At 47.7% G+C, this 10757-nt stretch overlaps 1 protein-coding gene across 1 annotated transcript in view; it reads left to right on the top strand.

The window, feature by feature from the left end:
- The first annotated feature begins 266 nt into the window (after nt 1-266).
- The window catches only part of GPC4 (glypican 4), a 113397-nt gene continuing 102906 nt past the window's right edge, over nt 267-10757 (top strand). The window contains exon 1 of the mRNA XM_032757635.2: nt 267-926. Within this exon, the coding sequence (XP_032613526.1) occupies nt 767-926 (160 nt within the window). The 5' untranslated portion in view covers nt 267-766. The remainder of the gene's footprint in view (nt 927-10757) is intronic.

Genomic DNA, 10757 nt, shown 5'->3' with positions numbered 1-10757 from the left:
AGGAGGAGGGGAGGAAGGAGGAGCCGGGTGGGGCGTGTCACGCGAAGGAGCGCCGGGCGCCCGGTGCGGCCCCCTAGGAAGTGGATTTGGCCGCTCCGGATCCAACCCGGCTTCCAGGTTTTCTCCCGGCCCGGCCCAGCGTGCTCCCGCCTGTCTCTGGCCCCCCCGCGACGCCCGCCCCCTCCCCCCGAGTGCCGCCCGCTTGGCCAAGTTTGCGGAGCGTCGCCGCGCACGCCGGCCAGTCAATCAGCAGCAGAGCTGAGAAGGGCACAGCCGCGCGGCGGAGGGCAGAGTCAGCCGAGCCGAGTCCAGCCGGACGAGCGGACCAGCACAGGGCAGCCCAAGCAGCGCGCAGCGAACGCCCGCCGCCGCCCACACCCTCTGCGGTCCCCGCGGCGCCTGCCACCCTTCCCTCCTTCCCCGCGTCCCCGCCTCGCCGGCCAGTCAGCTTGCCGGGTTCGCTGCCCCGCGGAACCCCGAGGTCACCGGCCCGCGCCTCTGCTTGCCTGGGCCGCGCGCCGCCTCCACGCCCTCCTTCTCCTCGCCTGGCCCGGAGCCTGGCACTGGGGACCGTTGCCTGACGCGAGGCCCAGGTCTACTTTTCTCCCCGCGTCTCCTCCGCCTGCTCGCCTCTTCCACCAACTCCAACTACTTCTCCCTCCAGCTCCACTCGCTAGTCCCCGACTCCGCCAGCCCTCGGCCCGCTGCGTAGCGCCGCTTCCCGTCCGGTCCCAAAGGTGGGAACGCGTCCGCCTCGGCCCGCACCATGGCACGGTTCGGCTTGCCCGCGCTTCTCTGCACCCTGGCAGTGCTCAGCGCCGCGCTGCTGGCTGCCGAGCTCAAGTCGAAAAGTTGCTCGGAAGTGCGACGTCTTTACGTGTCCAAAGGCTTCAACAAGAACGATGCCCCCCTCCACGAGATCAACGGTAGGTGGGCACCCCCGGGAGGTGGGTGCAGAGACCGACACCTCGGGAAGGGGGGCTGCAACTCCTTTCCCCCGCCCCGCCGCCCCCTACGCCGGACGCAGGTACACTAGAGAGAGAAGTGGGCAGTCAAGAGGGCAGGAGCGAGCGAGCGAGAGAGCCAGGCAGCCCGGGTGCAGGACGTTCCCCGCGGGCGCAGCGCTCCCCGCTTCCCAGTACTGCGAGCGGAGGGGCGCCGCCGGGTTGCCCGGTGCGACTGTCGCGCTCCGCTCCACCCCTCCGCTCCTCTTCTCCCCCTTGCATTATTCGCCTTCCCGGGAAGCCCCTGAGGACTCTGGCCCTCAAAGTGCGTGTCACCGGCTACCTCTCCTTTTCCGGGTTGAACTCCTTATAGGACGCCCTGCTTTGTTGTATGGGTGACCAGAGGCCGGGTGGGGGTGGGGGTCGCCAGCGGGGTGTGGTGGAGGGAAACCTTCCGGAGCTTGCTAGGTTGTGGGGGTCGCAAAACGTGGAACTTGAATTGATGTTTCATTGATGTTCTTTTAAAACTCTCTCCCCGCCTCTCTTGCACCGCTGACGCGGATTAGGAGTTTTAGTAGCCGCAACGGCTTTAGAAGTCGCCTTTAAAAAGCAAACGACTACCCCCACTCTCCACCCCTCCAAACCCTGACTTTTGGGAACTCTCCCACTTTCCGGAAGGTATCGGACCAGAGGAGTATTTTTCTCCTCTTTCTTTTTTCTTACCTCGTTTTAAGGGTTAATTGCACTTTCAATTACAGACCTTTGAAAGGACTGATTACAGGAAACCTGAATCTCAGTTTGGAGATGGTTATGCAAATAGAGACGGCTTAGCCTGTGAAAAAGTTCACCGGATTTTGGCGCCGGTGGGGTGGGATGGGGGGTGTATGGGGGTATTTGTGAAAGCCCCTCTCGGAGCGCTGGGGAGGCAGCGTTCGGCGGGTGCCCTGCGTCCCTCCCAGCGAGGCTGGCGGCGGTGTCCGGCCGGGTCGCACTCTCTTCTTCGCAGCGGCCAACTGTTGCGCGCAGCCCCGCCGGCCGCGCAGGTAGCCCGTTCGCCCTGGGGACTCAGAAAGCACCACGAATCTAGCTGGCTGGTGGCCAGCGTAATCTAACGGAGGAGTGAGAGATTCGAGCCCAGGGGGCTGAGCCTCCACCCCGAACCTTTCATGGAAGTGAGTGGAGCGCGCCTTTCCCTTGCCGTGCTGGTCTCCGGGTGGGGCGGGCAGGGGGCCGGCAGCCAGCAAAGGAAATACTGTAATTTCAACCAGGCGCTTCCAAAGGCTTAGGAAGATTTGGGGGTCATTTTTTGGAAGGGCTATTAATAACCTTGGAGATTAAGTGCAGCCATCAATTACATATAAATTACAAAGGTAATTGAGGGAAGTTGCTGGGCACTTTTGGAGTGTAACTGGCGTCTGTCTAGAAATAGAAGCGAAGAAATTGTTGGAGCAGCCCAGGCGCCCGCTGCACCTTGGCAGTTACCAAATAACATGCTCACTGCTGATTAGACACTGTTTGCCCTTCAGCTGCCTGTCTTTTGGGGAGCTCAAGTATGTCCTCAAAGCAGCACGATTTTATTGGTTGTAGAGCCCTGAAAAGCCCTCTTTCTTTCCCTTCCTCCTGCCCCGCCAGAAAAAAAATGAAGTGAGCCAGCAGCCGCTGAAGCTTGGGGACTCTGCAGGTCAAACCTGGGGCCTTTGTGCCCTGCACAGTTTGGGCCTGGGCACAGCGGAGATGATTGGCGTGAAGGTTACAGTTATCGTTCCCACATTTTGAAGGGGTGGATGCAGCTCTGCACTTAATGGGAATGTGACAAGGTTTCATCTTCTGCTCATGCAAACAATATGTGCCTTTGATATTGACTGCAGGCATTCAGCGAGTGGGGTTGTGAAACTGCCCTCCCCAGTTTCCCCAACTTTGCTCTGTGCAGTCTTTCGCTGTGGCAGGGCATCTTCCCCAGCCAGCATCTCAGGAAAAAGGAAGCGTGAAGGGTGCTCAGAGACTCTGTGCTAGGTGTTCCCTTTGATTGTCATCATCCTCAGAAATCACCTGAGGGATATTTTGCATATATGTCTATCTGGACATTCCCCCATGCCAAAGATAGGGGAGTTATTAGTGACCAGCAGCAGGAAATGGAAGCTAATGTGCTCACACCCAAAACATTTTATTCTTTTTGTCTTGTCCTTCATCTCCCTCCCAGGGCTGCTGCTTTTATTTCCCCTTTTGAATGACCTACTGGACTGCATTCTCCTGAGGAACAAAGGAAGTGCCTTTTTAGCTGGAATCCTTGGAAGACCACCAAGGACTTTAGCTCATGCAGTGCAATTTCGCACCACTTTCAACAATAACAAAAATGCATGACTGAATGGCTCAAAAATGTGGAGTGTTAGAGGCATTCATTTGAGTCTAGGACACTGTCACAACACAGACAGACCCAAGTAAATACCTTTAGACGGCCAGTATAGAAACAGGCGTAATCTTTACCATCACCCTGGCCTCTCCAGATGCATACATTAGCCTTGTCTTCTCTGGGCTACACTCAGATAATTTTGGTCATTTTTTAAGGGAGATAGTCAATATAGTGACTTGTAGTCAGCCTAGGTCTGGATGGATTAATTGCCAGGCACTTTCCCTGGGATGGGGGATGTGCTTTTTTCAGTGCAAAACACCCAGGATCATTTTCCAGGTGAAGTATCACAAAGTCTGGGTACCTAGCTCATTGAGCCCCAGGCGCAGCCCAAGTTTAATGTTTTATTCCAGATGGCCTTGCACTTGCCTTCTAGAGGTTTGAACAGGCTTTAAGAATACTCCATGTTCTGGAGGAGTCTCAGTCTTTATAGATCATAGGATAATCTGATGTGCTCTCAAGGGTGTCAGGGAGTACATCATGCTGGCAGGGCTTCCAACTGAGGTCCTGCATTGCCTGTCTGCTTGACCCCTGTACTTTTCAAATAATGCTGAGTCCAGGTGCCATGATCAAAAGGGATCTTTAACACAAAGATTACGTTTTTGTTCAGCTTTCAATGGCCATGTACTTTTGGAGCGCCTACTATGTGCAGTATCCTCTGCTCAGCATTGTGGAGACAGCAAGAAAGGCAGGAGGGGCTTCTGCCACCAGGACCTTTCCTATTAGTAAGGAGATAAGCCAGGCACACACAAAATTAGAATACAACACAGTGGTGATAAGTGCCATACAAGCGATACAGATGACAAGAAGGGAGTGCCCAGGCATTTCAAAGAGAGAAGGGGTTTTAGGACTCTTAATACTATAGAATATTAACTGGGTAAAGCTAGTTCACTAGTAAAAATGAAAATACTAATGAAAATAAGTTTAAAAATCTAACCATTTTTGTTATGCCTCCCTCCATAAAGACAAAGGTAAAGGGTATGCAACAATGGGCATTTTATTACTCATCTATGTTGAAATTGTTTTTAAGAGTGAGGCAATGGGTTAGAAGCGTTCGTGAACTTGCCAAAGGTCCTCTTCACAATGACATTGAATGATACTCAGAACTTTGTGCCCTAGTTGCAGTTTTGGAGTTTTTATTTCTTGTTCCCTTTTGTGTTCATGAGCAATGCACCTATGATCATGTGCTCACACACACATACATATGTACATGCACGAAGGATTCCAGGACACCTATAAGCTGTTACGACGACGTGGAAAAAAAGTGCGCGTGTATGTGTGTTGGAGAGTTAGCAATACTTTCTAATAGTGAGTTGATTATATATTACACACAGCGTGTATCTTTAAGATTTGTATTCCCCCTTCCCCACCTTAAGTAATGTGTTGGATTTTGCAATGAATTTGTGATCTCCTGTTTTGTTGGAATCATCAGTTTGGTTCTGTGTTTCACTTGGGGAGGGTCGAATTGAGCCACAGGGCCTATCACTGTAGAAATTGTCCCAAGTAGTTTACAGGAGGTATCTTCTGGACATGTTCAAAAAAGAATTTAGTTAAAGTTCTGGCTTATGCAGCTCAATCTCTGGTTAGAACATATAAATATAAAATGTCTGATTCAGCATAATTACTGTTTTCCTTTTTTATTTGATTCACGTTGGGTTGCATGCAACTTCAGGATTAACTGGAGACTAGACTGAGGAATGAAAAAGGAAGTTTTTTGTTATGTGTACAAGGGAAACAACATTGGTGTTAACCTGAGGCAGTTGGAAGTGAGTCTCTCTGGCTCCCCAATGACATTAACTGTTTTAGCACTGAGGTTTTTTTCTGATTTATGTTTTTAAAAATGTATTTTGGCCTCATGATAAGAGTTCGTAGCTATTGAATACTTTCTCTGGGCCTGGCCCTATACCAAGGAACTTTCATGATTGTCTCATTTAAAACCCACAACAACCATATGACATCAGAATTATCATCTCCATTTTACAGACAAGAAAACAAATTCAAAGGGATTATGAAATATGTTCACAATCTTATAGCTAGTGAATAACAGAGGTGGGATTTGAACCCAGGTCTTATCTGTTCTAGAGTATAGTTCATGCTATGTTGTACAGATAGTAAGACAAGAAAGTACCTTCTCTATTCCCACAGAGGTTATTGAGATATAAAGTATGGGAGGACCTTCAGCTAACTAGTAAGGGACCATCATCAAAACAGCACAATTGTCGCGTTATAGTGGAGAGGATCCAGTCACATCTTTTGTAGACAAGATGTCAAACCCAGACATAGACAATCTAGTGTTAATGGTAGAAGGAATATAAATTGTATTTCCTGGACAATACAATTGAGGAGCCAATGAGGGTTTCTGAGGGAGGGGAATGTCGTCAGTCAAGCTGTTTTAGGAAGATAACTAGTGGCTCTTTGGGTTAAGGGTTGGCGAGGCAAGAGATAAAGACAGGGAGGTCTGTCAGCAGACTCTTTTTAAATAGTTCTTAACTGGTCTACCTGCCTCTTGTCTGTCCCCCCTTCCTAAATCCCTGTTCTATCCTGAACATCGCCAGCTTAATTTCCTTACATCACTGCTTTGATTAGAGTCATTCCTGTGCTTTGAGCTTCAGTGGCTCCAAGCATCTCAAATGATACTTCTTTCATTGAGTCACTTCTGAACTCTCCCGGGTTATATGCCCACTTCTTCCTAATTCCCTGTTGGAACCAGTCCATGGTCTTTGTACATAACTGCCTTGTATTATAGTTAACTGTGTGCAGGCACGTGTTTGTCTTCTCTCCTCAACTGGAAGCAACTTGAGGGCAAAGACGGCAACTCCTGGTCTTGTCTGTGGGTAGCAGTACCGAGTGTGGTAGGTCAGTGCAATATTTGTTAAACAAGTGGGAGAATGACATAGACAATTCTATTGTGTTCTCTGTCAGACACTAGTGCTACAATGAGATTATACTGCCTTGATGATGATAGATTGTCATTCCATGGTCTGTTGATCTCCTAGGAATCTTTTGGATCTAAACACTTTTTTTTTTAAGACAGGGTCTCACTGTTGCCCAGACTGGAGTGCAGTGGCGTGATCTTGCCTGATCGCAACCTCTGCCTCCCAGGCTCAAGCAATTCTCCTTCCTCAGCCTCCAGAGTAGCTGGGATTATAGGCATGAGCCACTACCGCCTGGCTAATTTTTTTTTCGAGATGGAGTTTTGCTCTGTTGCCCAGGCTGGATTGCAGTCGCGTGATCTCAGCTCACTGCAATCTCCACCTCCTGGGTTCAAAGGATTCTCTTGCCTCAGCCTCCCGAGTAGCTGGGATTATAGGCGTGTGCCACCATACCCGGCTAATTTTTGTGTTTTTAGTAGAGACGTGGTTTCACCATGTTGGCCAGGCTGGTCTCGAACTGCTGACCTCAAATGATCCAGCCTCCCAAAGTGCTGGAATTACAGGCATGAACCACCATTCAGGCCTGGATCTAAACACTTTGAAGTGAAATAAATTTAAAGTAAATCTGCATATGCTGGTATAGGTTGGAGAACGTTTTTATACTTTTGGGGGAGTGCTTGTCTTTACCACTTCATTAATAACTGAATGCTTATAGGATTTTTTTTTTTTTTTTTTTTTTTTTTTTGAGACAGAGTTTTGCTCTTGTTGCCCAGGCTGGAGTGCAATGGCACGATCTCGGCTCTCCGCAACCTCTGCCTCCAGTTCAAGTGATTCTCCTGCCTCAGCCTCCAGAGTAGCTGGGATTACAGGCATGCACCACCATGCCTGGCTAATTTTGTGTTTTTAGTAGAGACGGAGTTTCTCCATGTTGGTCAGGCTGGTCTTGAACTCCTGACCTCAGGCGATCCACCCACCTTGGCCTCCCAAAGTGCTGGGATTACAGGCATGAGCTACTGCACTGGCCAGGAATTTTTCAGAAAGATTCAGAATTGTTTTTCTTAATGCCTTGAAATACACTTCTTTAAAGAATGAACAGTCGAGACTGTTGTGATTAGGCAATTTAGAGCAAATTTACCACATTAGATTCAGAACATAGAGCTTGTTCAGTGTGCATCAGTTGCCTTTTAACACACAAAAAACTCAAGTTTATTGTCTTTACCAAGAAGAACACAAGCTTTGAAGGGTATCAGAATATTTTATATAAACAGACATACTAAAATACAAACAGGTAAAAACTAGCATTTTCAAATCTACTTGGTTAAACATCTGTTGCTTACTATAGAGAACATGAAAGTGCAGAAAATGCATGAAGCGATTCCATCCTGGAGGTAATTTGAAATAGTATGTTTAAGTTCTGATGCATTTAATTCAGCAATCTGGTGGGAGAGAAAAATCAAAGAGCTGCATCAGCCAGGTATTCAACTTTTGAAAAAGAAACTCTAACAAATGTTAGAAATTAGGGGAAAAAATTGAATGGGAGAGTTAAAAAAGTCAATAACCTCCAGGAAGCCTGGAAACTATGTAAAAACATCTTATTGGAAGCCCAGATAAATGTGTGCCAGACATCAAAAAGACCAACTGCTTGGGGGAAGAAAAAAAGAACCCGGCATGACTAACTGGCAGAGTAAAAGAGGCTGCTTCAGGGAAAAAGGCATCTTTCACAAAATAGAAAGAGTTTAAGCCAGAAGAGGGAAGTCCACTAGGTTTGACAAGGCCGAGGTACAAACTAGAAATTAAGTGGGCTGACAGAGAATTGAAGTTGAACCTTGCAAGGGATTTGAAAGATGGCATGTGTGATAATAATGGTGAAAAGGGTAGGTTGAGTCCAACCTATCTGAGGAGAAGCAATATGGCTTCTTTAAGGGTAAACCGTGCCTGATTGATCTCTCGGGGTTCTTTGTGTGCAAAAAAAAGCATGAAGATACAGGGAAGCAGACATACATCATTTAGGTTTTTAAAAATTATGCAATGGGATTCTAAGGCAAAGAATATTCAGAAAATATATTTACTTTGAGATAGGTGGGGATAGTTGGACAAAGAGGAAGAGTGAGGGAGGGAAGAGACTCCACTGTTGTAGATGGAGTAGTTTACATGGAGAAGACATGGCTTATTGGGATTAGTAGTTCTAGCCTAACTCTGGCAAATTTGTTGTCAAATACCTTTGGTGAGGTTCTTCCCTCTTTGAAAAATGGGGTGAAATTGAACCACCTGGCACCTGGGGAGCTTTTAAAATATACTAATGCCTGGGTACCACCCCATACCAATGAAATAATACTTTTTTCAGGAAGGACTAGGCCATGATGGATGGATGGATGTGTGTGTGTGTGTGTGTGTGTGTGTGTGTATTTTTTTTTTTGAGATGGAGTCTTGCTCTTGTCACCCAGGCTGGAGTGCAATGGCATGATCTCAACTTACTGCAGCCTCCACTTCCTGGGTTCAAGCGATCCTTCTGCCTCAGCCTCCCCAGTAGCTGGGACTACAGGTGTGTGCTGCCACACCTGGCTGATTTTTTGTATTTTTAGTAGAGATGGGGATTCACCATGTTGGCCAGGCTGGTCTTGAACTCCTGGCCTCAAGTGATCCACCCACCTTGGCCTCCCAAAATGTTGATATTGCAGGCGTGAGCCACTATGCCTGGCCCATGGTAGATTTTTCTTAATTTTTTTTCTTTTTTTGAGACGAAGTCTTGCTCTGTCGCCAAGGCTGGGTGCAATGGCATGATCTTCACTCACTGCAACCTCCGCCTCCTGGGTTCAACTGATTTCTCCTGCCTCAGCCTCCCGAGTAGCCGAGATTACAGGAGCGCACCACCACTCCTGGCTAATTTTTTATATTTTTAGTAGAGACAGGGTTTTGTCATGTTGGCCAGGCTGGTCTCGAACTCCTGACCTTGTGATCCGCCCGCCTCGGCCTCCCAAAGTGCTGGGATGACAGGCGTGAGCCACCATGCCTGGCCTAGGTCCCTTCCATCTCTGAGATTCTATTATTCTAAATTTTCCAATGAGATTCATCACAAAGTGTTGTTTGACATAAAGCCTTTAGTTTAGAATCAGTGCATGGTTGTTTTAATTTTGGCTAACTTGGATTTAAGAGAAAGGTGTGTCAAACATGGAGGAAAATGTTTTCAATCAAGATATAAGTGTGAACCACAACTGAGTGATGCTTTGCTGCAGGTAGAGACATAAGATAAGCACAATGAGAATACTTTGGAAAGAATTAGAAAGGAATCCAGCCTTGCTGTCATTTATTGATTAAGTGTCACCATGCTAGGTGATATTTCTTCCCTTTTTCTTTATTGGTAAAATTAAAAGAAATCTCTTTATCCCTTACTTTAATGTCCTCTTTGCCATGTGTTTATTCTCTTCAAGTATCTTATCAAGAAATAGAAGTACAGTAAATCCCTAGGCTTCTAGCTGGTGCAACCATCCAGAACACAGCTGGGAATGTGGAAGTAAGCAGAAAAGCCAAATGATGGAAACAGCTGTCATAAAGCCCATGCATTCTATGTGGAGAAAAGACCTTCAGAAATTTATTATCAGCAATCATTGAATGGCTCCTGTATCCAGAGCAGTATGCTGGGTGCAGGGGATTCCAAGAGGTGTCAAGCAGGAATCAAGCTTTTGAGGAGCTTGCATTCAAGTTAGGTAGATAGGGTTTATACGTGAGAAGAAAACATGCTTTGGTTATCCAGTTTCCCAGTCTGTGGCAGATTAGAAGTAGAAGATGGTACTGGTTGGGGGCCGATGGGAATCACAGGAAGGGATCATGTTAGAGGCAGGTAAGACTTGACATCTGGAAGAAGTGAGAGAGGACAGTTGGAGGGTGACCAGAAGCTGAACGGGAGACCCAGAACTTGCTGATCTTGGCAGTTTGAGATCTCCTAGGATGGCTGAATGCTCAAAACCACCTTTGTAACCATAACCATCAAGGGCACTGGTATATTTCATTACAGTATTAAATAATGGTGTTTGGCTTATTCTGATTTAAAAGTTCAGAAAGTACATTTTAGAAAGAGCTCCATTACTAGGCACGGTGGCTCACGCCTGTAATCCAAACACTTTGGGAGGCCGAGGTGGGCGGATCACCTGAGGTTGGGAGTTCGAGACCAGCCTGACCAACATGGAGAAACCCCATCTCTACTAAAAATGCCAAAATTAGCCAGGCGTGGTGGCACATGCTTGTAATCCCAGCTACTCGGGAGGCTGAGGCAGGAGAATCAGTTGAACCCGGGAGGTGGAGGTTGCGGTGAGCCGGGATCGAGCCATTACACTCTAGCTTGGGCAACAAGAGTGAAACTCTGTCTCAAAAAAAAAAAAAAGTTCTATTGGAAATATTCAAAATATGAAAACTACCCTTAAAAAAGGGGGAAATTGGCCGGGCGCGGTGGCTCACGCTTGTAATCCCAGCACTTTGGGAGGCCGAGGTGGGCGGATCATGAGGTCAGGAGATCGAGACCACGGTGAAACCCCGTCT

Source organism: Hylobates moloch, unplaced genomic scaffold (genome assembly GCF_009828535.3).
Source record: "Hylobates moloch isolate HMO894 unplaced genomic scaffold, HMol_V3 SCAFFOLD_7, whole genome shotgun sequence".
NCBI classification, from domain to species: domain Eukaryota; kingdom Metazoa; phylum Chordata; class Mammalia; order Primates; family Hylobatidae; genus Hylobates; species Hylobates moloch.
Note: the sequence above shows the minus strand (reverse complement) of the source record. Positions and strands in the feature narration are given on the sequence as shown.